Below are 26,714 nucleotides of genomic sequence, written 5' to 3'. Positions count from 1 at the left end.
TGGAAGAAAAAGCCAATAATGGACTACAGGTTCCAACTAGAAATAGTATGATTAGTTCATATAACTAAGAACAGGAAGTAATTCTAATCAATTGCTAACTTAAAAAGAAAAACAGTTAAAGATTTTAAGAAGCTATTACTAAAACTGCTTTACTGTTCTATCTTGTAAATTGTTGAATTAACCAAAGATAACTTTTTTGGTTCACATGACCTAAATAAGTCTTTGTGTGAGATGCTTTAAATTTGCTAGTAGAAAGAAATTAAAAATGTTTAAGTCATTGAAATGCTTGTGCTTGGATTTTGCTGGTCAAACAAGTTAGACTGTGTTAGATATTTAAGTGATGTTTTCAAATACATGTATTCTTGTCTTCAAATTTATAGAAGGCATTGGACCTTATGGTAAGTGTTTTCATAAGTTATTATTTGACAGTTAAAATTGCTTGCTAAGTTTTCATTTGATATTAAGTTATTTACAGTAAGCAATCTTGGAAGCCTGACTTATTCCCTCATGTCTCTATTCTCTTCAAGATGAGAAACTGATTCTGTTCTGAAGGACTCCATTGGGTTGTACAGTTTGATCTTTAGACCTTATAAAAAGGAAGGCTAACATTTTCTGTAATAATAGCAGAGCCAAAATGAGAGTTTAAATTATGATTTCACAGATAGATTTATTTTGACATGGGAACAATAAACAGGCAAAACCTACCTTTTCAAATCAAGTGATGGGAGTGAACGTTTTACTAGTGACTTCAAATTTTATAGATAAGGTGGTCATCATGGTTGATGTTAAAGTGAGCTCATAGCCTCCTTCATGGGCATTGTGTACCTCACAGAAAAACCACTATCAGAGCATGCCTGTGACTATAGATTTCTAGTTTTAGCCTCCAAAGTTTAGAGATGGGGCTGAGCACCCCCTTGACTTGCATCCTCTTAAAGGTTTTCTCTGTTCTGCTTTAACAGAAACCAGGAGGAAGAGGAAACTAAGCAACAGTAGCAACGTGAAGGTAGGTGGCAGGCCAGTTAATGGCTGCTTTACACAGTGATCTGCCATCAAGGAGACCCAACAGGCAAGTCTGCCACAAATGACATTGGTTTTAGATCTGGAAAGTGAGGACTTCAGATAGACACAGAAGTCAGCTTTTGTAGAGCCCTGTCAGCTCTGCCAGCCAAGAGTTGGGTCACTGGAAATGGAACTGCCATGGAGTCGAAGGACTCCCAGGTCAGAACCACAGACCTTGTTGACTTCTAAGCTGAAAAGCCCTTCACTAAAGAAACAGCTTCCAAAGTAACCACCGCAGTGCTTCCTTTGGCACCACATATACAAAGTAACCACCACTGTTGAGGGGATGGCCAAGCAGAGTCAGCAACCTTGCAGAGAGAACTGTACATTTCCTTGTAGACACACCACCTACCTTCTAGTCAGGCCAGCTCTCCTCCCAGACCAGCTAGGTAATGGAAATCAACAGGATGCCCTCCAAGTTTCACGCCTCCCTTATGTTTCTTCCAGTACCCCATATGAAGACCTCATATATACCTGGCCAGCCCTTAAAGCCCACCTAATTATTATCAATACTCTTCTGTCAGTTTCTATTTGCTTCTCAATGGGAAAACTTGCTTGAGGTTTAGACTGCACCTCTTTTTGGTCCTCCAATAATGTCCCTCTCCTTTGTTTTAGACCCTGCGAGTTTGATCTGCATATTAAATTCATTTTCTCTAGTCTTGAAACCATGAAATTCTAGGTGGCCATGCAGATGAATCCTCAGATGGAAGCAGTTTTTGCAAGCTGCACAGTGTCCTGCTGGAGAAGCCACCTCCTGCTGAGAAATCACCTCCTGCTGGAACCCTGTCTTTGAAGTAGGCAGGCTTACAGGCTAAAATTTATTAGTTTTGTGAGCTGGAAGACCACGCCTTTGCCACGTCCCTGTGTGACCTCATGCCCTACTGGCCACACCTGAGTGCCCACCGGCCAATCAGGTTAATTAACCACTCCTCTTTGAGAGTGGATTAAAAGCCTGGGACAGGATGTGTCTGCCCCTCGCTTATTTTCCCTGGCTTCTTGCCAGGAGGGTGCTGGCTGTAGCCCTGCACCTCCAGGGCGTGGTGCATTCGGGCCACCCACCCTAGATTTTCTGGCCTAGATGCTCCTCCCTATGGCTGGTGTCTGGTACTTGGTATGAACCTAGATTTCTCTCTCTCTTAGATAAAGCCCTCACTGTCCTATGCACCTTTCTTACTAAATAAAAGCTTAAAATGTACCATGCTGCCTCATTCATTTATGCCAGTATTTAGAATTCTTCTCTATATATTAGGCAATAACCTTCTCAAGCTTATTAATATTGGGAATTTATTAATAAGCACACGGTGGTAACATATGGCACCCTAAATTCTGGTAACATATTTGCACCCCAGATAGGACTTCTGGGGAACTTTAAGGGGTATATTTTGATATAAATTTTAGGGGGTCATTTCTGATATCATCTTGGCTGCAGTTCTCAAGGATACCCCTTTTCAGTATGAAGCAGCCAGAGCAGTCTTTGCCTAATTCCCTCAACAGAAGTTATGCTCTATTCTGGGAGTGAGGAAATGAGAGGAGTCAATGGGTTAATAGGCAGTCAGGGTTAGATAGTGAGAGAGAGAGACAGAGACAGAGAGAAAGGTCTTCCTTCCATTGGTTCACTAATGGCAGCAAAGGCTGGCACTGCACCGATCCGAAGCCAGGAGCAAGGTGCTTCCTCCTGGTCTCCCATGAGGGTGCAGGAGCCTAAGCACCTGGGTCATCCTCCACTGCACTCCTGGGCCACAGCAGAGAGCTGGACTGGAATAGGGGCAACCGGGACTAGAACCCCGTGCCCATATGGGATGCCAGTGCCGCAGGAGGAGGATTAACCAAGTGAGCCATGGCACCAGCCCACACAAATATATTCTTAAATACAAATATTTCATTATTATCAGGTATTCTATTTATAGGTATTGGAAATTTAATGCTAACTAAATATTTTATGCAAAATTTAAGTTGTAATATGTGCTTTACATTTGTTAGTTTAAATATTTTATTTTGATAAGCTACAGTTTTTTTTATGGGTTTATTTATTTGAAGACAAAGCAACAGAAAGAAAGCCAGAGAGAAAGAGAAAAAGAGGCAGAGAAGTTAGCTTCCATCTACTGGTTCCACCCCAAACGCCTGCATTGCCCAGGGCTGGCCCAGGCCATAGTCTGGAACCTAGAACTCCGCTCAGGTTTTCCATATTGGTAGCAGGGACCCAAGCACTTGAAACCATCTTCTGCTGCTTTCTCAGGCACATTAACAAGGAGCTGGATCAGAAGTGAAGAAGCCAGTAGTTTTATTGGAGCTCATTTGGGATGTCAGTGTCATAGGCAATGGCTTAACCCACTACCCCACAACACCAACCCCTAGGTTTAAATATTAGAGCTTATTTTTACCTAGATGTTAAGTTATATTAATGAGCTGGCATTTTCTTTAATTCTTTTTCAAATGTACTGTAATTTTATGTAATTAATATCATTGAATTGAATAGCTTTACTAACATGAGATTTACAAAATAGATAAATTATTTACTAATCATGTAAATCATTGAAAGAGTAAATGGGTAATTGTGTACTGCTGTTGCTGTCTTTATTTTACTTATGCAGTTCCTCCACCTGTGTTTGAAAGTTGCCCTTATTGAAAGTTTTCAGGAAAATACTAATCTGGAGTTAAGCCTAATTTGAAGTAATGTTTGAATGAATATTTTGATTCTATTTGTTAAAATTTTGAACATTTTGTTTTGAGGTAATTGTAAGCTTATAGAAATTTTTCGAAAATAACATAGAGAGCTCTAACTTATTTCTCACCACATGATGTAAGAGGGAATATGAAGACCTGAGAAACTCGTGCAGCATGACTCCATCTCCAAGGCAGCCTTAACCTGATCTTGACACTGAACAGGACCTAAGCTACAGAACTGAACTATTTGACATGACACATAGCTTTGAAAAGAAATTATACAGCAGAATATGATTTTTTATCTTAGCTATCTATTTCAGTGTTTATTTCTCATTAACAGGAGTATTGTTTTCACTTTTGTCTATTGACTTAAAATGAATGTTAAAGTGAAACTAGATATGATTCCAGATTTAGGAGGCAAAGTGGTACTCTCATTGTGACACCATAACCCCCAGAGGAAAAATATTTTCTCAACGTTCACTTATACTTTTGGTCAGTTCTTGAGGATTTCATAGTTCAGAAAATTCTTGAGACCAGAAGTTAATTTGTTCATAAAATACTCATTTTTCTTGTATTACATTTTCCACAATAGTGTCTCTTTTTAAAAAAAGATGAATTTATTTTACTTCAAAGTCAGAGTTACAGAGAGGCAGAGTCAGTGTTAGAGAGAGACAAAGAGAGAGAGAGAGAGAGAGAGCGAGAGAGAGAGGTCTTCCATCTGCTGGTTCACTCCTGAAATGGCTGCAATGGCTGGAGCAGGGACCATCCGAAGCCAGGAGCCAGGAGATTCTTCCGGGACTCCCATGTGGGTGCAGGGGCCCAAGGACTTGGACCATCTTCTACTGCTTTCCTAGGCCATAGCAGAGAGCTGGATCAGAAGTAGAGCAGCCAGGTCTTGAACAGGCGCCCATATGGGATGCCAGCACTGCAGGTGGCGGCTTTACCTGTTATGCCACAGAGCCAGCCCCAATAGTGCCTTTACACCGGACTTTATTATACAGAGGGTGTAATTTTACCAGTATCTCAGTTTGTTAAAATAATTAGAATATGGGTATTGTCTTACTTTACAGTGTCATTTACAGCATGAATATTATAATCATTAAGAAATAATAAATTTAAATAAATAATATTACAATAATAAATAATAATAAATTTAATATGATTAACATGAACCATATTACATATTAATTTATATGTTTGGCAACATTTTGCAACTCTTCTTTGCATGGAAGTAACGGTGAAATTCTTTAGCATAGCATTCCAGATTGTTCACTATCTAATTTGAGGATCTGTTGCCACTCATATATCCAGTTCTTACATGTGCCTTTGTCTTATATTTGTTTGTAATTGTCTCTTCAGCCTTGAGAGCCTTGGTTCTGTAATGGCTTGTCTACATTGCACTATTCATTTCACATCCAGAGCAGGTTTAAATGTTCCCTATTTGGTATTCTGATATTACTTTGGTCATCACACAGAGAGAGCACTTATCACATTGTATTACATTTAGCTTTATGAGCTTTTATTTTCTCTGTTTTATAATAAGACCCATCAAGTGAACATCACTTTGGCAATTTTTTTGTGTCCACAGAGCACAACATAATTTCTGGGATGTAACAGATATTCAATATAGAAGTCTTAATGAATGAATGAATGAATGTGCTTTATAAATAGGATAGATGGCAAAATGATTCTCTGTGCACAACTCTTTGGTAAAATATGTTTTGTAAAAATTAATCAATGCATGTTAGCCAAAGTTGGATGATTAAATGAGAATTTTACAGGATATTACCCTGTGTAGCATTACCTAGAAGGCAAAAAAAATCTTTTCTCAAGAGTTTAGTATCACATTCACTTTCCTGTTCTGAAAGCATTATTGAGTAATAGTGTGTATAACACAAAACAAGTGCAAAAAATGGCAGACCTGAGAGTATTTTTCTGTCACTAATTAAGCTTATAATTAACATTGTTAATATGTTTTGTATAGACCATTCAAAGTCTACAAGTATCAACTTTTTGTCTGAGAGGGAAAGAGAGTGAAAGGGAGAGAGACTTGGAGTGCTCCTATGTGCTGATCCCTCCTGGAACTCCTACATGGCAGAGTCAGAGCCAGGTGCAGGGCTCCCACATGGATAGTAAGAACCAAGTTACTGGAGATACTCCTGCTGTCTCTTAATGTCTTTCATCTGTGGGAAGCTGGAATCATGAGCTGGAGCTGGGAATTAGTGTGGCCAACTATTTGTGTGTGGAACATGGTTATCCTAACGGCCAGGCTAAATTTCTACTGCCAAGTATGTTAGTCTTTTCTTAATTTCCACTGTTAAACACAGTAAAATTGTTCTAAAAAGTGTTATATGTTTTCTACCTCCATGATTCTGTCTAGTTCATGGAGTGGGAAGTTTTGGGACTGACTTTTACAGGGTGAACACAGAAGCAAAACACATTTTTGTTGGTTGCAGGCATATAGTTGTATGTTCCATCTATTTCCCTACAAGCACTCCTGGTGTTTTTTTTTTTTTTTTTTTTGACTACACATTAGTTGGTCATTTCTGATTTTTAAGCTTAATTTTTTGTTTTTCTTTAATATAAACATTAACAGAAATGGCCTGAGTTTCATTTTGTTTGCAAATCAAGCAAGATGAAGATTACTTAGGAGGCCTAATTGGCTTTACTTGCTCAGAGATTTTCGGGTCTGGTGTCTGTTGTATTTTGTTTTAACACTATGATGAAGGTAATGTTATTTTCCCAATTTAAAATATGAAGGCTTTGGCTTATAGAACCAGATAACTTGCCCAAGGACACTCATATAAGAAGCTGTAGAACTCAGCACATAGGAGTCTTGCTTTAGGTTCTATGCTGTTCCTTCTATTTCACACTCCACCCCAGGGCTGACAGAATTAAGCTGTAGAAGGGGCAGTAGGTAAGATGACAACAGAGAAGCCTTCATAGATGTGCCTTAATTGTCTAGGCAAAATAAGAATTTAAATTATTAGCACACATGAACGATTTTCTGGAGATTTCTCTATTTCCTATATTCTGAAATTTTACAAAATTTTCTCACTTATTCCTCAGTTTATCTCTATGATACTTTCTCCATATATTATCTTTTCTCATGCCCAGCAAATAATTTCAATCAATGGGAAGGCAGAAAATTTTCAGAGCTAAAGAGATGGAGGTCAGAAATTCCATTTATTTAATAAGAAAATTATGAGGGTTATAGAATTTCAGGTGGCAGTCCCTTATCAAAGTGTTTGTTTTCTCACAGCTCATTTCCTTGCTGGGATGAACTTTTTCAATGACTGGAAGATATTTCAACTCTGTGTGTACCTCCCACAAAAAGTGCTAATTTTCTTGGCAACTCAAGAACAGAACATCTGCTTATATTGATCCTCTGGTTGGAAAACAATAAGAAAAACTTTTTCTTTTCTTTTTCTATGCTGGTGATATTATTATAATGCCCTACTGAATATTAATGATACTTGAGATACATACTTGTTTGAATTTGAATGGTCAGAAATAAAATGAAGCAATATTGAGTTATAAAACAGAAATAAACCATATTTGCTAAATACTTTCTTCACCAAATGAAAACATACACATATGACATAAAAGTAAAATGAATGAAACATTTCAAAAGCAAGTTCTTCTTGTTTATAATCTTCCTTCCATAGTTACATGACAGTTAATGTGGTATTCATGGTCAAATTTAACTTTTGAGACCATCTGCTCTATGCAAGATGTCATGGAAATAAAAGCTGTTCTGAAATGAAAAGAGAACAAAAAATCTTTTTCAGAGAATACCTCCCAGCTGTGTTACCAGTTACTGTGTAATCATCTTTCATTATACATGCTGTATGGGCTATGGAGGACGATTAGGAATGCAAACCTGATGTTCTGAATTTGTACATCTCTTTTAAGGCCAGATCTGATCAGCATGGAATTTAGCCTCAGATTTCCCTGGAATCTCATGAAATGTTTTGCTAAGTCACCCAGTATTAACTTGAGACTATTCTAATATTCTAAAAGATACTTAAAAGACTAGGATAAACATTAAGATTTGTGTATTTATGGATTACTAGGCAGTAAGCATAGTAAAACCAAAGAAAGCCAGGGCATTATTTATTGAAACCAAATAAGCCTTTGACTTTAATGTAAATTTAAAAATAAGTAAATTGAAAGAAAAGACAATACTATTATCAGCTTTATTTGATTTTGTGGTTTTTTTCCTACTGATTTCTACAAAAAGGACCCCATATTATTGCATGTTTCAATGCTACAAGTTCTATAGCACATACATTCACCTTTTCCCAATTTACATTTAAAATGTTTTCTGTCCTCAAAGTTAAAGCTGTGTTGCCAATTTGGTGTATATTTTCAGGTATTCAGTTTCTTTAATAACATAGCTTGAACATATAGCTAGGTAACAGGTAAGCATATGAATCAGGAATGTAATATGGATAAAATTTTGTAGCTCATGTCCACACACCACTTATCTTATATTTTCAACTCACTTCTACGTTAATTTTATCCCAGAAAAATTTTACACTGAGTAGTAAGAGTTGACTTATTCTATTTAAAGCCACTTGACTTTTCATTTTACACACACTGCTTCAACTTTTTTACAGTTATCTGTTATGATTTTACAAACTACCTTAAAACCTGATCATTTAAAACAACCACATTTTGCCATTTCTAATCATTGTTTTAGATAAGAAATATCTCCAGGATCCTGTGAGTGATTTTTCTATGCACATGATATAAAATAGGATCATGAAATAAAATTCCAATGATGACCAAGCCAGTGTGGATGATTCAGGAAGAATAAACTCACATGATTGGAATTTTGTGGGAGATGGCTGGAGGGGCAGGCTCTGCTGGCTTTTCTCCAAGTGGTCCCAATACTTTGACACATGGTACCTGTGGATGATAATTGAGCTTCTTAATAAGGCAATTCACTCTACTATACCAAGGTGGAAATATCCACTCCTTCAAAAGACAATGACCCAAATTGGCACAGCATTATATTCTGTTAATGAGAGCAATCACAGGCCAGCTAGAATGAAGGAAAGGGGAAAATGTTCTTGCTTCTCAAAAGAAGCAGTATTAAGGAATACCACACCAATCTTTGACAACAATTTTCAAACTTCGTGTTGTGTAGATGTTTCTGTGATTTATTGGTTGAACTTTTAGAGATGATATTGATTAATCAAAAAAAAAATGATCTGCTTACTATTACCAAATAGTCATTGTATTACCACAAGAACTGACCATAGTTACCTAAGAAACTATATGTCTTCCTTCCAAGGGCAGTACCCCTACCGACCTAATAACTCCCTACTGGTTTCTGTCTTTTAAAGTCCCACTGCTGGCTGCTACACTGAGGATGAAGCTCCCAACAAACTTCTGAGGATCCATTCAAATAATATTAAAACCATAGCAACTATCATGGCTCAATTAAGTATGACTGGACATATTCATGCTTTTGTACAAAGCTTGGCAATTGGAGCTTTTTAAATTTTATATTATCACCTTTACCAAGACAAATATTATAACAACTGTCACTTTATGTTTGTAATAGCTATGATTGGGAGATACTAGTATTTGTTAAAATAGTTGTTTAAATTGTATGATTTACTTAAATATTTGAAAAGAGTTCAGGCTTTCTAAAGTGATCAAAAGCAAAATAGTCAGCAGTACATCATGGTAATAGCTTAACATTTGCTTGAATTTAAACCGAAACACATTTTTTAAAATCCAAATTTCTGTAAACTATATTTGATTTATATGTTCTCAGTAGAAGATAAGCTAAAATTGATTGTGTCATAAAATATCATACGTATTCAAAATAATAGAAAATAAAATACTCAAATATATTCATATATCTAATAACTCAAAAAAGTTAACATAAATTTCAAAGTGCTTATTGTAGTTGAAATAACAAACACAGTCATAAAATATATGAATAAGTTTTTACTGGGTAGCTTAACTGCTAAAGTTCTATCTCAAGAAACTATTAAAGAAAATTTCAACAATTGACACTTTATAAAAGTAATTGTAAAAAGAACTCATTTCCAAAAGTTATTTTCCAATAAAAATTCTATTATAATATTATATAATGTGCATTGATCAAATATTACCTTAATAGATATGAAATAATTAAAATTGTAACTGAAAATTACAAATAAAACCCAAGTTATCGTGTTTCTCCTTTTCTAAAATTCTCAACAAAATCTACCTGATAGTCATAATTCAGGCTTACAGTTTGGGAAATTTCCTTGTGTTAATTTATTCAAGTGACAGATTGCTAAGAAAGATAGCATTGACTAGTACATTAAATGTACTTAAAATGATTTAGGATAAGATTTAAAGTTTGAAAATGACAACAAAATTTTATTACTTTTTTTTTTCTTTTTTACTTTCTATTCTACTAATTTTTTTTCTCTTTTTTTCCAACTAAAATCTTGGTGGGGTGGTAATTTGGCACATCAGTTACGTTGGTCCCTGAAAAGCTCATAAGTCATTTCAGAGTCCTGGGTTCCAGTCCTGGTTCCACTTCCCATGTAGCCACTAATAATGTGCACCCCAGTAGCAGAAGGTGATCACTCAATGGTTCCCGAAACTCATTTGGAAACTTGGGTTGGGTTCCTGGCTCTTGCTTTTGTCCTGGCACACCCCAGCTGTGGTGGGCAGACCAAGTTTCTCTCTTTCTCTCTCTTAAATATATAACAGTAAAAAAAATATTAGTGGTAACTTGCTCAATAGTCTGGTTTATATTAGTTGTGGATGCAACTAGAAGGCATCACATTATTTAATTTCTCTAAAGGCCCTCTCTCTCTTTTTCTCTCTCTCTGTCACTCCCTCTTTTAGTATATCTCAAATGTTTGTGTGATTTCTTTACTTTTTTCTCCAGCAGAAACCTTAGTTGAATTCTATTAAAGATTCCCCCCACCCCAACTAACCTGTTTTTTTTTTTTTTTTAAAGATTTATTATTTACTTGAAAGTCAGAGTTGCACAGAAAGAGGAGAGGTGGAGAAGTAGAAACAGAGAGAGAGGTCTTCCATCCTCTGGTTCACTCCCAGATGGCCACAACTGCCATAGCTGTGCCAATCCATAGCCAAGAGCCAGGAGCTTCTTCTGGGTCTCCCATGCGGGTGCAGGGGCCCAAGGACTTGGGCCATCTTCTACTGCTTTCCCAGGCCATAGCAGAGAGCTGGGTCAGAAGTGGGGCAGCCGGCCAGCGCCACGGCTCACTAGGCTAATCCTCCACCTGCGGTGCTGGCACATCGGGTTCTAGTCTCGGTCGTGGTGCCGGATTCTGTCCCGGTAGCCCCTCTTCCAGGCCAGCTCTCTGCTGTGGCCTGGGAAGGCAGTGGAGGATGGCCCAAGTGCTTGAGCCCTGCACCCCATGGGAGACCAGGAGAAGCACCTGGCTCCTGCCTTCAGATCAGCGCGGTATACTAGCTGCAGCGTGCCAGCTGCGGCGGCCATTGGAGGGTGAACCAACGGCAAAGCAAGACCTTTCTGTCTATCTCTCTCTCTCACTCTCCACTCTACCTGTAAAAAAAAAAAAAAAAAAAAAAAAAGTGGAGCAGGCAAGACTGGCACCGGCGCCCATATGGGATGCTGGCACTGCAGGCAGCAGCTTTACCAGCTACGCCACATACCAGCCCCCCACTAACCTTAAGGTGCAATAGTTTGTATTGTACTACATCCCCACTGTTATTAACTCCCAGTTAAGTTGTATTGTTTTCATTTCCAGGTGCAGAATAATGCCGTAAAATATTAAAAAAAATGTTGTTAACTGAGTAGTTCAAAATTTAATGTGATTCTTGGTATATAGACATTACCCTCCTTGTCTCCCGCTTCTTGCCCAGGTGGCCTGTTGTTTGGTCATTCTTTCAAGGATGTACTTTGGATTTCTATGGCACTCTCCACAGCAGTAGTCAGCCATTTACTTTTTTTTTTTTTAATATTGATAATGTGCCATCTATTGCTTCTTCAGTTCATTATATATTCAGCCTTGAAGCGTCTTTCATTTTTCAACTGTTCAATCTTTAGTCTTTGAAGAAATTAGTGAGACAGATAGGTTTTTTTCCCTTATTTTCTGTCAGATGAGGACACTGAGACCAAAATAAGCTAATTGGCTTGCCTATTTATGTACCAAAATGAGACAGATGGGGTAAAATACAGGCCTATACAGTCTCCTTCTTTTGTATCATTAATGCAATATATCATATAAATAGAAGGCCTGTTATGTGTTTCTGTATTAATATTAAGTATACAAATGTCTAGACAAGTGTAATTCCTTGTCCAGTAGAACTGACAGTCACTTAAGAGAGAATTGAAATTGGTCCTGTGATGACAATGACTTTTTTCACAGAAGTAACAAAGAGAAGTATGAATTTGGAGTGAGGTTGAGGACGGAAAGCTTTTTATTAAGTTATAACATTTCAGCTCAGATGTGAAAAATGAATAGGATTTAGCTATATAGAGGCTATTTATGGGAGACAAGAGGCCCTGGACAATGTCTAATAAATGACATTTTCAAAGTGAAACATGTCAGGTTTTATAAATTGAAGCAAAGATAGTTGCCTGGGGCCCAGAGCAATAGAATGGAAAGAGGCTGATCTCTCTCTCTCTCTCTCTCTTTATCCAAATGAATGTTAGTATATGCCGCTTGTTTGAACTATTTAAAGCAAAACTATATTTTATTATCTTAAGTCATATCAGTAAATATTTTGCAAGAGAATTAGAAAATAATATTTAGCGAAAACCACTTCTGATTCTAATATTCAGTGATAATCACTGTTAGTTTTTGATAAATTTCATTATACGCATCTCTAAAAGAATGTTTTATAGGAAAAAAAGTATGCATGTGCATTCTGTTTTGAATCCTTTTTATTCATGTGGTATCTATAATTCTTTTCCACATCCATAAATTTTCATCAATTGTATGATTTCTGAACAGTGTAGTACTGATATAAGAATATCAGAATAAATATTCTGGAAATGATGCTACTATAACAGTAAATATAAACATTACAATGTAAAGAAGAGATGTAATTTAATATTGATTTTGAGACTTTTACTAAGTACATGGAAATATATATTTTAATCTTGTATTCTTTCTTGTTTTATATCCCATATATTCCCAAAATTATGAATGATTGTTTATATATATTTGTATCTACAAAGTAGAATAAAATATATTGAAATACATATTGATATGAAACAGACATGAGTTTTTAAGTAAGAAAATTGTAGAAATAAGAAAAATGTTCCAATCATTCAAAGTGCATAATATATATGTTCTATTTCCTGACTTTAATGATATCATAAAGTGGGTAAAGCCACAACCTGCAATCCCAGCATCCCATGTGGGTTCCGGTTTGGCTGCTCCACTTCCCATCCAACTCTCTGCTATGGCCTGGGAAAGCAGTAGTAGATGGCCCGAGTCTTTGGGCCCCTGCACCCTGCACCCATATGGGAGACCTGGAAGAAGCTCCTGGCTCCTGGCTTTGGATTGGCATAATTCTGGCCTTTATGGCCCTCTGGGGAGTGAACTAGTGGATGGAAGACCTCTCTCTCTCTCTCTCTCTCTATCTCTATCTCTATCTCTCTGCCTCTGCCTCTCTGTGATTCTGCCTTTCAAATATAAATAAATCTTAATTAAAAAGTCATGAGTATGTAATATTCCTAGTAATGTTAAATTTTAACTGTCAATTAAGAAACAAAATCAAAACACCTAGAAATCCTGCTTCATCTGAATACCCGTCCACTGTGTTCTGTGGCACACAGCCAGTGATCAACAATCCAAAGGGTCCTTGTCTTCAGTGATGTTTCTCTTCATATCCTGCTACACAAAATCAAGCTCACTTCTCATATTGTAAATTTTCTTGTATTCTCATGAGGAATGAGGCTTTTCTCCCCTAGACCCCATAATCCACATTTTCTGGAGGTGGAGCAAGGTCCCTTCCCTTTCCTTATTTCTGTTTCTAGGTCATTGTCTTTTCCCTTTCTTTAAAGATGTCATTCATATAACTATGTGCTATCCTTTCTGTCATTATTGGTCCTCTTTCCTAATCTGCAACAGCCTCTGTTTGCACTCTCAGATGATGATCCTGATTATTACTAAACAAAGGAAGGCCGGTGTTGTGGCTCAATAGGCTAAGCCTCTGCCTGTGGCGCCGGCACCCCGGGTTCTAGTCCCGGTTGGGGCGCCAGATTCTGTCCTGGTTGCCCCTCTTCCAGGCCAGGTCTCTGCTGTGGCCCGGGAGTGCAGTGGAGGATGGCCCAAGTGCTTGGGTCCTGCACCCTCATGGGAGACCAGGAGAAGGTGCCTGGCTCCTGGCTTTGGATCAGCGCGGTACACCAGCCGCCACTTGGGGGGGTGAACCAACAGAAAAGGAAGACCTTTCTCTGTCTCTCTCTCTCACTGTCCACTCTGCCTGTCAAAAAAATAAAATAAAAAAAGGAAAATTATAGCAATTTGAAAACAACTTCCACAGCTTTTCATGCTACATCCTTCATCTGTGATCATATATACCAGGGCATTTAGGGCCCATAGACCCAGCTATGAAGTAAATTCTATCCACATCACCTTTTCCGGAACACTTTTAAACCAATTCATTCATGCATTCATTCTCATTCTCTCTCCCTCTCTCTCCCCATCCCCACCTCAGTCTTCTCTTCCTCTTTTTCATCTCTTTCTCTCTATGTTCTATAATCAGTTTCTACTTCTCCACCAGTGTAAAATACATTATTAGATATTCCACCTTAGATAGAAAACCAAATAAAAAGTATTTCTTGATCACAACTTCTCTTTCGGTGATCAGCCTGTTTTTCTTTTCTACCAGAGTGAAAAAAATTTTATAAGTTATCTATGCTGCCTTCACTTTCTGCCTTCAATTAAAATTCCCCTCACTTATGTATCAGGTCTCTGGCTTACATAATATTGAGGTCCTGACCAATATTTAGTCTTTGTTTTATTTTACTTGTCAGCAGCATGTGATTGAGTTGATTGCATTTTTACTTGAAATGCTTTTTCCTCTTAGCTGTACAGCCACCTGGATTTCCTATTCTCTATCTGGTTGCTCATTCTGTGTCCCCTCTGTTTATTTATATAAGATATTTTAAAGTATTTAAATACATTGATTTGTATTAGAAAGAGTGATTAGTGGGCAGAGGAAGAGATCTCCCAACTACTGTTTCACTCCCCAAGTGCCCAAAACAGTCAGGACTAGGCCAAGACAAAACCACAAGTCAGTATCTCAGTCTTCTATTTGGGTGTCAGGGACTCAACTAATTCAGCCGTCACCTGCTGCCTCCCAGGAAGTACAGTAGCAGGAAGCTGTAATCTGGAGTAGAGATGAGACTTGAACCCAAGCACTCTGCTATAGAACGAAAGCATCCCAAGTGGAGTCTTAAGTGTTGCACCAAACGCTCATCCCAAAGTATGTTTCATTGAAGAAATAATTCATGTTATATTTTTAATCACTTAGGAAGAAAATTTAAAAATTGAATTTTAATTTTACTATAATCTGATGTATAACAACATTTGTATTCTTTAAACATAAATGCCCCAAATTGTGTCTTATTACTTTCATTTAAGAAATTAACTTTAGAACATCAGTAAGATTGAAATATTATAGAAGTTTTGAAAAGGAAGTTGGTAATTTCCAACAATATGTGTTTCAACATATTCTTGTCATGTGACAAATTTTACCATTTACATACATGCTGATTCCAAAGGCTGTAGGAAAACATATTGTCTGTGTGCATGTTTTTTTTTTTTTTTTTTTTTGGACAGGCAAAGTTAGACAGTGAGAGAAAGAAAGAGAGAAAGGCAGAGTTAGTGAGTGAGAGAGAGAGACAGAGACAAATGTCTTCCTTCCATTGGTTCACCCCCAAAATGGCCACTGCAGCCATTGCTGTGCCGATCCGAAGCCAGGAGCCAGGTGCTTCCTCCTGGTCTCCTATGTGGGTGCAGGGCCCAAGCACCTGGGCCATCCTCCACCGCCTTACCTGGCCACAGAGGAGAGCTAGACTGGAAGAGGAGCTAGCGGGACAGTATCCGGTGCCCCAACCAGGACTAGAACCCGGGGTGCCGGCGCCACAGGCAGAGGATTAGCTAAGTGAGCCGCGGTGCCTGCCAATCTGTTTTTTAATATTCTTTTAAGATCTAACCATTCTTATTATTTTGCCATACTCACTAAATATGTAAATATTATATACTTACACATGCATGCTATTTGTCTTTAAAGGAGAGATATGAATACCACCCAAGACAGGCTTTATAAGAAGGATACTAAAGTAAGAAAAGAAGGGGTTATTATTATATAGAGTATATAATTCAGTGAAGACATTTAAACTACATACCAAATAATTTATCATCCATACTATTTGTATATTCTAATTAACTCCCATGTATGAGATAGACATGAAATTTGTCTTTCTGTGTCAGGCATATTTCATTTAGCTTAATGATCATTGATTCCATCCATTTTGCTCCAAATGTCAGTTTTCACTCATTTTTGTGGTTGAGAAGTATTCCATCATGTGTGTGCGCTTGTGTTTGTATCACATTTTCCTTATTTAGTCATCAGTTGATGAGCATCTGGGTTGATTACGTATCTTTTAGTGTGCCAAGAAGCAGTTCTTGGACTTCTAATTTTAATCCAAGTAAACCACTGGGATGAATGTATGCTGTCTCAGGGTCTTAAAGATCACTTTTACATTGATGATGCAAAAATGTTCCTCTCTATCCTATATTCCTGTCTTTTCTTGCATATCTGAATGCATGTCAAAAATTTTGCTCTTCTTCACAGAAACTACTATGTCTTCTTCCTATCTCTAATAGCAGCTCTCTCCTTGCAGTTGCTTGAGCCATTTGATTGGCTAACAAATTCTAAAATCCCTACCTTCAAAAATATGTCTCCACTTTACCATAACCACACGGACATATTCTCCACTGTAGATTTTTTACCTGCTTTTATGGAATCCAGTCCTAAAGATTAGACAAAAGTTTGTCTGCACAGACTGTCTATCACCCTGCACGGACTGGCCAGGCTCTTGGCAAGCATGAAGTCTCTGGTGTCTAATAAGCTCTGAGCTCCACCTGTAGGCCTTCCCGCATCCTTTACAAACTAATGGCTTCTCTCCACTGTAAATCCTCAGATGCTGACTGAGATAGGAGCTCTGGTTGAAGGCCTCCCTGCACTTCTTACACTCACAGGGCTTCTCTCCAGAGTGGATCCTCCGGTGCTGAACAAGAGGAGAACCCCACCTCAAGGGCTTCCCGGCTTCCTGCACTCGTTACATTCGTGAGGTTTCTCCCCTGTGTGCATTCTCTGGTGCTGAATGAGGTTTGAGCTCTGGTTGAACGTTTTCCCACAGTCACTGCATTTATAGGGCTTCTCTCCAGAATGGATCCGCTGGTGGATTGCAAGGTGTGAGTTATAAATGGAGGCTTTACCGCATTCATTACATTCATGGTCTTTCTTCCCTGGGGGAGTTTTCTTGTGGGTGACAACCATCTGCCTCAAACTCGCTCCCTGGGCAGGGGACTGCCTCGGTCTACCCGCTTTGGGATTTCTCTGCTGCTGTTCTAGGGTGCCTTCGTCTTGAGAGGTAGCTTTGAATGCAGAGGTGAAGGTGGAGGTGGCAAGTGTTTCTGAGGACGCCTGTGACTCCGCTTCAGTACTGGGTGGCTCTGGCAATGCACTTTTGTCCTTGGGTTCTGCATTTGTTCTTAACACTTTACGGTTTATTTTCAAAACAGAAGGCAAGGAGAGTTTTAGTATGCAAATTAGATAAAATCAATCCTCAGTGCATTACTATCTCACTTAGAAATTAAGATACAAGTCCATCCAGTATCCTAGAAATCTCCACATGGCTGCTATCTGGGATCACCTGCTCGGGTCTCTTCTCTGGTTACCCCCTACTTTCTACATCCTGCTCCCAGGTTCACAGGTGCAGAATTGCACTTGGAGTTCCTGCTGCCCGAAAGGTGAAGTCTAAAGGAAACTGATAAACTCAATAACCATTTTTATTTATATTGTACATGTTGTATGAGATAAGATTAAATCAAACTGTATATTTCCCTTTTTTAAGTACAAAGGTGTTAAAACCATCACTCTTGACTAAATTTAGAACTTTTTATTGTGCTGGAAAGAGACTCCATCACTATTAGCAGTTATTTTTCATTTCTTTTTCATTCTGCCCCAGCCCCTGACAACAAGTCATTTACTTATTATCCATATGGATTTGTATATTATGGACATTATATGTAAATAAAATCATACCATATATGTAGATACTCATGTTTGCTTTTGTCATTTGGTGTAATGTTTACATAGTAAACTTTGTAGTAGAATTTCATTCCTTTTTAAGGCTGACTAGTAATATATCATGTGGATTTATCATGTCTTTTTTAAAAAGATTTATTTATTTATTTGAAAGTCAAAATTACAGAGAGAGGAGGAGAGATGAGAGAGAGAGAGAGAATCTTCTATCCACTAGTCCACTCCCCAAATGGCAACAACAGCCAAGGCTGAGCCATTCCAAAGCCAGGAGCCAAGAGCTTCCTCCAGGTCTCTCACATGCATGAAGGGGCCCAAGCACTTGGACCATCTTTCATTGCTTTCCCAGGTGCATTAGCAGGGAGTCTGTTAGGAAGTGGAGCAGGCAGGATTCAAAACAGCACCCATATGGGATGCAAACATTGGCTTAACCTACACCACCACAGCTCTAGCCTCATTCATACTTTTATTCATTTATCAATTAGTGGGAATTTACATTGTTTCTACTTTTTGCTTATTAATTATACTTCTTAAATGCTTTTGTGTCGACAACTGTTTCCAGTACTTTGGTATACACATAATAGTTCTTGATCATTTGAAACCTCTATACTTTGGAGGAATTGCCAGACTGGTTTCCCAGAGAGCAGCACCATTTAAATTTCTCCCAACAATGTTTGAGGAATATGTAAAGAACTCTTACCTTTACATCAAGTTGAAACAATAAAAGGGATAAGTAACTCAATTTAAAAATGAGTCAATAATTTGATTAGTTATATGACCAAAGAAATTATACAAAAAGCCTATAAAATATGAAGAGATATTAAACATAATCAGTCGTTATGAAAATATAAAAACCAGAATGTGATACTACTTCATCCAATAGCATACGTATAATTTTAAAAGATGAATAATAATAATACTTCATGAAAATATAGAGAAATTTGAACACCTCTTTTTTTTAAGAACTTTACTCAAATATTTCCTTCTTAATAAGATTTTCCTATTTTCTTACAAATTTCCAATTTTTATGGACTAAAATACACAGAACTAGCAGTCTTTCTTCCATGTTTATTTTTTACTTCTCTACTTAGTGCCTATTATCATTTGTGTCACTCAGGATTCTCCAGAGATACAGAAACAATTGGATAGACACATAGCAGGGAAGGAGAAGGGGGAGAGAGGAAGAGAGAGAGGGAGAGATGGTATAAGATGTTGAGTTTCAATTGTGAAGGGTTGGTAGGTCTGATATTGAAGCAAGGACTAGAGCAGTGTCAACATCATAGCCCAGCCATGCTGAGACATAAAATTATCCATTACATCATTTTACTTATTTTATCTTGTTTCCTTTGTCCTTGATTAGAATATAACATAAGAAGCAGAGGGACAGTATCTTAAAGTAAATTTTATCTATGTTGAATCCCCAGAGCCCGTAATGGTATCTGGCACATGGTAGATATTCAGTAATGAAGGAGTAATTAAAAGAAGAAATAGTATTTTTACTAACTGTGTTTACTAGCTTAATCAGTGATACAAGTTATCCTGTAAAGGGTAAGAATGAAATGAATGCTTACTTCCATGAGCATATGAAATGAAGCATTTCTTTAAATTACTCTCACAAAAGAATCATGGATTTATGGACTCTGAGCTTCAATGTTTCAAGACTGCTATTTTCAGCCTTCACTAAGAAGGACAAATTTTAGTACACACTACCACTTTTATGTATACAGTATCAATTTGAGTGAAAAATGAAAACATAGCAGATGAGCAGATATTTAGACAAATTATGCTTAGTCTACGTGTTTCAAAATTCATGTGTAGTTGCAATTATATCACATTTCTATCTATTTACCTTGGAGAGTGTTTCTTGTGTAACCAACCACCTGGTATGATACAAAAGCTGTGGCCAGCAGCATAGCTTCATCTGCAGTCTTCACATGAGAAAACTGGCCAAAATGTTTTGATTTTTTATTTTTGATGGTCAGGTTCAATTCCACTGACTACATCTCTCTGTGCAACATTATTTTCCTCTGAGTCATGCTCAATTGCACCCAGCAAAGGTATCTAATTGATAATCTGTGAGACAGCAACCTACTGACAGAGTAGCCTAACATTTCTGAGTGTTAATGAAAGAGTCATCAGCCAGTCTCTAGATAAGGTAAACAGGAACCAAGGAATGCTGTCAAAAATTTTTCTATGTAAGCCAACAAACAAACAAAAAGACAATGTTTTATGTTTGTAATGATTTGCTATTTATTCATTGTTATACATTAAACTGAAAAAATCTTACATGGAGGGTTGTTTTTTTTTTTTTTTTCCAGTATGCTGAGTATATGGTGTAACAATTGGAGCTGCCAAGAAAGAAAATAATAAGAAAGCCATTTCCTTGCTTGTGAAATCATAGCTGCAACATCTGTTTACTTTACCTGCTGAAGACAACTCGCCAGCCTGTACTTTATTGTTAACAAGGCTGAATACTTTGAACACACTTCTCTAGTCACCCAACCTGCAAATCAAGTACATCATCCAAGTAATTATTGCATTATGCTTTTTACACAGGCATAAATCACATACAAAAGAGTTGTAATGCTGAACAACAAAACAGTAATATATGTTTCATCATTAATGCCTGAAACAACACAATGTAAACCAGTAATGCTGAAGTTGGAAAAGATTCATAGCCATTATGATGAGGTGACCTCGGGACTATGAATGAAAATCAGACTGGAAAGTAATAGCATTTTATGGATACTCTCTCTTTCATAACTTGTTTCTTTCTTTTATACTTTGTACCCATTTGATACAATGGCCATATAATTTTCTACAGTGCAAAATTTTTACTTACATAGATTTTTTTAACATGAGAAAATACATAAAGACCTAAAAACCACAATATTAGTGAATTTTAAAAACACCCACCAATGAGAGTCATTGCCAACAATCTATCTATCCACCTCTCAATCAATCATACTCCTATCCTATAAATAATGATATGCAATATCATGAAAAAATGGAGTTGAAGAAATTTATATTGATGCAAATAATTGAAATTCATATATAGTTTTTCATCACACATATGCATATTACATGAACTTTTCAAAGACCTTTCACATTCAGGAGTGAATTTATTTTATATGAGAATAAACTTATCTTAATTTCATTTCCATGAACTTTTTGAAGTTCTCTCCAATAAATATATATGTATATATGCACACACATGTTTGTGGATTCAAGTTGCAATTACAGACGTACTCCATGCTTAATGCAAAAGCATTCAAAAGACAAAATATATAAGGTAAGAAGCAAACATAGTACCAAAGAGAACCAAATGCTAAACATAGTACCAAAAAGAACCAAACGCTAAACACACCATTTTTTTTTCTACTTTAGGTCTTTTTTTCTTTTTCTGAAGATTTTCCTTAATAATTTTTCAGACTGTAAATTCATATTTTTTTATTTTCTCTTTTCATTTCTCCCTATCTATGATGGAGTCTTCGCTAGGCATTTGATCTTCCAGATAAATGATTCTGCTCTTTAAATTTCTGCTCACCTAAATTAATAACTTCTATTTTCATAAATCCCCCATCTAGGGATGCATTATTATTACAATTTTTAGATATTGTATTACTTAACTCTTATTAAATATATTTGTAAATTTAGTAAAATAACATTTTCCTGATATTTGCCTATGTTTTTGTTTTGTATTTTATACTTTCTCTCATTATTTCCAACTCCAAAATTCTCTTTGAACACATGATTTGTTTTAGGCCCTTGTCTTAAGGTAGAATTTTTTCAGAATTAAAACAAATAAGTTTGCAAAAATGTTTCCTAGACTTGAAATTTAGCATAGTGATTTTCAGAACTGCCTGCATGCCAGTTCATTAAGTCTTTTTATTTTGAGTAATTTATAAATAAATTACAAATAAAATGAGTTTACTCAAGCCCAGGTAATGGAATTTTGTTAAAAGAAAATTGGTGAAAATGTTAACAATGTCAGTTTGAAAGCTTTGTGTGTGTAGTAGAATTGGGATATCCTGTCTGCTTCATGAGAAAAAAGTAAGCAATCCTATACATTAGAGGAAAATATTTGAAACTTTGTACAATACAGAAGAATAAAAAAGTGCCAACCATATTTTGACTAACTTTTTTTTTTCTTTTTGAGAGAGAGAAAGAGAGGGAGAGAGAGAGAGAGAAGCTGACTCCCTAAATACTGAAGCAACCAGGGCTGGACCAGGCCGAATTTATGAAATCAGAAATCAATCGAGTCTTTCATATGGGTGACCGGTGGCAGAGATTAAAGTACCTGAACCATCACTGCTGCCTCCCAGGGTGCCCATTAACTGGAAGCTGCAATGGAGAGCAGAGAAGGGACCCAAGCCCGGCACTCTGAAAAATGGTGTGGGCATCTCAAACACCTTCCTGACTGCTCTACCAAATACCACCCCTTTTAAAACTAATTCAATAGGCGCTGGCACCATGGCTCACTTGGTTAATCCTCCCCCTGTGGTACCGGCATCCCATATTGGCGTCGGGTTCTAGTCCCAGTTGCTCCTCTTCCAGTCCAGCTCTCTGCTGTAGCCCGGGAGGGCAGTGGAGGATGGCCCAAGTGCTTGGGCACCTGCACTTACAAGGGAGACCAGAAGGAAGCTCCTGGCTCCTGGCTCCTGGCTTCGGATCGGTGCAGCAACGGCCATAGTGGCCATTTGGGGAGCGAACCACTGGAAGAAAGACCTTTCTCTCTCTGTCTTTCTCTCACACTGTCTATAACTCTGCCTTTCAAATGAAAAAAAAAAAAAAAAACCAATTCAATAAACACAATTTGCTTCTTAGACTAATGTGGAAAATATCAACGATTTGGAGTAATATATTTTTATTGTATGTTCCTAAACAACCTTCTCTCCACCCTCCATTTTCTTCATTTTCTTTTCTTTTTAAAACTATTTAGTCAATTTAGTACTTTTCAAAACGGTGACTTGATGATTAAGAAGGCTGGAATATCTGTCTTTAGTTCTGCATTATGTGACTGGAAAATAAAGGACTGTTCAGCTTTTTCTTCATGGCTTTCTATAAAGCACAGAATGAGAGACAAAAATCATGGTTTCATTTTGCTCTCTCTGATTCTTTCGATCTCTTAATTGGATAGCTCATCTCATTTATAATTTAAACCACACAATAATTAAATTATTTTGTATACCTTAAGTATATATAATAAAACTTGAAAAAAATTAATTAATAAATTTCATTAAAATTCTAGATTTTAATTACATTATTGCCTTACAGAATTATGAATGATAATGGTAAAGATAAATATACTTTGCTGCTTAAAGGAACATTTCATTACTACTAAAAACTTCCCCAAATCTCTTACATAATTATTACAGGAAAGTTTAACACAGGTACTCATGACGTGAGCAACGAATGAGTCAATAGTGAGCATATGGATATCTGTTCGTAGATAAGTGTAAATGCAGCTACATAGAAACATCAAAGGAGCTCAAGAGAGGAAAAGTAAAATAGGCATTCTCTGTGTTCCAGGGGATGCTGTCAGCACAGAATGGTCAAAATCCCCCCAGAAGGGTCAGCTGCAGGTCTGGCCCTAGCTGCTGGAGTTACTCGTGTTAGCAAGGGAAAGAAAGCAGTGCACAAGTGGCTTGTGTAGAAAGACAAACAAACTTAACTCCCATGCTGTAATGAATCTGGCTTCTAAATACACGCTGCTTTAGAGCAACACATTATCCCAAAATATGAGTGTGCTTCTGAATGATTGGAGCAGGAACCAAGTAATCATTAATGAAAGAAAGCAGTTCTGTTTGATATAATGTGATATGGTCTGAATTGGCAGGTTGGAATGATTAGCTCTGACTGTTTCCAGAATAAAACAAATCAGCCAGGCTCTTGTGTCTTCCAGAGGAGATTGTTCTTATCCTAAATCCATTATGCAGTCTGGTAAGAGAAGAAAAGATGCACTTTACAGAAAAAAAAAAAAAAAAAAAAAAAAAAAAAAGCAAACCACAACAACCATAACAAAATGTAAACAAAACCCAGACAGGACTGAAACTATAGAGAAAAATGACTTTATCAAATACCAGAAGAGTAATAAATAGGCTGTGGATTTTTTTCCCCATTCCCGTATTATCAAGAACTCTGAAGGGTCTGAGTTTTGATACTACTTATAAGCTAGCAAGTTGACAGTTTTTAGGAAGCTAGCAGAAGACAGAGACTCCTTATAGCTTTTTTTTAATGCTTAAAAAGCAGACTGAGGAAGAGGGAGAGGGAGAACAGGGAGAGAGACACACACACATATTTCACCAGCTGATTTAGTCCTCAAATGTCAAAAATAGCTAGGGCTGGGCCAGCCTGAAGCCAGACTCCATCTGGGTCTCCCAGGTGGATGGCAGGAACCTGCATACTTGGGTCATCATCTGCTGCTTCTCAGATGAATTAGCAGGAAGCTGGATCCGAGACCAGGCAGAATTTGATCTCATACGCTCCAATATGGGATGTAGGTGCTCCAAGCAGAGACTTCATCTACCGCTCTATGATGCCTACCCCTGATCAGCAACACTTATTCATGAGTTTTCAACTCCTATTGCTTGAGAATTTTCAACATATACATTAATGTCCCGTAACTTCCAGGTCCTTTCTGGAATTCCATATAGCAACATCATAGAAACACAAAGGACTAAAAGTGATGTACTGATTGCTTCAGAGAGATACTGTTGTGCCTGAATGAGTACAAACAGAGAAGCACCACACATTGATAAAATTTGACAGTTCTTTATTGCCAGCTATTGAGAACAGAGTGGGCTCATGCCCTAAAGAACTCTTGATCCCAAAGCTTATAGCAGCAGGGTGATATTTATAAAGGCAAAAAGCAAAAGGAGGGGAGGAGGAATACATGGTTGCTAAGGTCAAGCTAACTTAGAGTATATGCAAAACTACTATCAATGACCATTTTGATAATACCAATTGCAATCTGAACATTAGCAAGGTACTGACCTAAATCTTATGTGCCACATAGACAGATGATAACCATAACATTAATCTAGCTGCAGCCTGTCTGTTTTAAGCTTGAGGAATCATGCTATGGGATGTCTATGTTAGGACAAGCAGGATACAGTGTATTGTTATTGTCTTAGTTTTATTTTTTTAACTTTTATTTAATGAATATAAATTTCCAAAGTACAGAATATGGATTACAATGGCTTCCCCCCCATAACATCCCTCCCACCCGCAACCCTCCCCTTTCCAACTCCCTCTCCCCTTCCATTCACATCATGATTCATTTTCGATTCTCTTTATATACAGAAGATCAGTTTAACATACATTAAGTAAAGATTTCAACAGTTTGCTCCCACACAGAAACATAAAGTGAAAAATACTGTTTGAGTACTAGTTATAGCATTTAATCTCAATGTACAGCACACTAAGGACAAAGATCCTACATGAGGAGTAAGTGCACAGTGACTCCTGTTGTTGACTTAACAAATTGACACTCTTGTTTATGGCACCAGTAATCACCCTAGGCTCTTGTCATGAGCTGCCAAGCCTATGGAAGCCCTCTGAGTTCACCGACTCTGATCATATTTAGACAAGGCCATGGTCAAAGAGGAAGTTCTCTCCTCCCTTCAGAGAAAGGTACCTCCTTCTTTGATGACCCATTCTTTCCACCGGGATCTCACTCGCAGAGACCTTTCATTTAGGTTTTTTTTTTGTTGTTGTTTTTTGTTTTTTTCCCAGAGTGTCTGGGCTTTCCATGCCTGAACTACTCTCATGGGCTTTTCAGCTGGATCTGCATGCCTTAAGGGCTGATTCTGAGGCCAGAGTGCTGTTTAGGACATCTGCCATTCTATGGGTCTGCTGTGTATCTCACTTCCCATGTTGGATCGTTCTCTCCCTTTTTGATTCTATCAGCTAGTATTTGCAAACACTATTCTTGTTTATGTGCTCCCTTTGGTTCTTAGTCCTATCATTATGATCAATTGTGAACAGAAATTGATCACTGGGACTAGTGAGATGGCATTGGTACATGCCACCTTGATGGGATTGAATTGGAATCCCCTGGTATGTTTCTAACTCTACCGTTTGAGGTAAGTCAGCTGGAGCAATCCCGAATTGCACATCTCTTACCTCTCTTATTCCCACTCTTATATATAACAGGGATCACTTTTCAGTTAAGTTTCAGCACTTAAGAATCATTGTGTATTGATTACAGTATTCACCCAAAAGTATTAAGTAGAACAAACAAAAAAAATACTAAAAGGGATAACATATTAAGTTACTCATCAACAGTCAGGGTGAGGGCTAATCAAGTCACCACTTCTAGTGTTCATTTCACTTTAACAGGTTTCCTTTTTGGTGCTCAGTTAGTTGTCACCTATCAGGGAGAACAAGTGGTATTTGTCCCTTTGGGATTGGCTTATTTCACCCAGCACAGTGTTTTCCAAATTCCTAACAGGGATCACTTTTCAGTTAAAATTTAAACACCTAACAATAATTGTGTATTAATTACAGAGTTCAACCAATATTACTAGAACAAAAAAATATTAAAATGGATAAAGTATTATATTGTACATCAACCATCAGGACAAGAGCTGTTCAGGTCACTGTTTCTCATAGTGTCCATTTCACTTCAACAAGTCGACTTTGGTGCTCAGTTAGTTGTCGCTGATCAGGGAGAATATATGATATTTGTC

The 26,714-nt window shown here is 37.4% G+C and overlaps 1 protein-coding gene across 1 annotated transcript in view; it reads right to left on the bottom strand.

Moving 5' to 3' along the window:
• LOC149127084 (uncharacterized) overlaps positions 1–26,714 on the bottom strand; it is a 146,348-nt gene that overhangs the window by 113,212 nt on the left and 6,422 nt on the right. The window contains 2 exon segments of the mRNA XM_089331396.1: positions 16,707–17,026; positions 17,029–17,477. Of these exon segments, the coding sequence (XP_089187522.1) occupies positions 16,707–17,026; positions 17,029–17,477 (769 nt within the window).

This window comes from Oryctolagus cuniculus, chromosome 4 (genome assembly GCF_051225735.1).
Source record: "Oryctolagus cuniculus isolate XC-2025 breed Fujian yellow rabbit chromosome 4, ASM5122573v1, whole genome shotgun sequence".
Classification (NCBI taxonomy): Eukaryota; Metazoa; Chordata; class Mammalia; order Lagomorpha; family Leporidae; genus Oryctolagus; species Oryctolagus cuniculus.
Note: the sequence above shows the minus strand (reverse complement) of the source record. Positions and strands in the feature narration are given on the sequence as shown.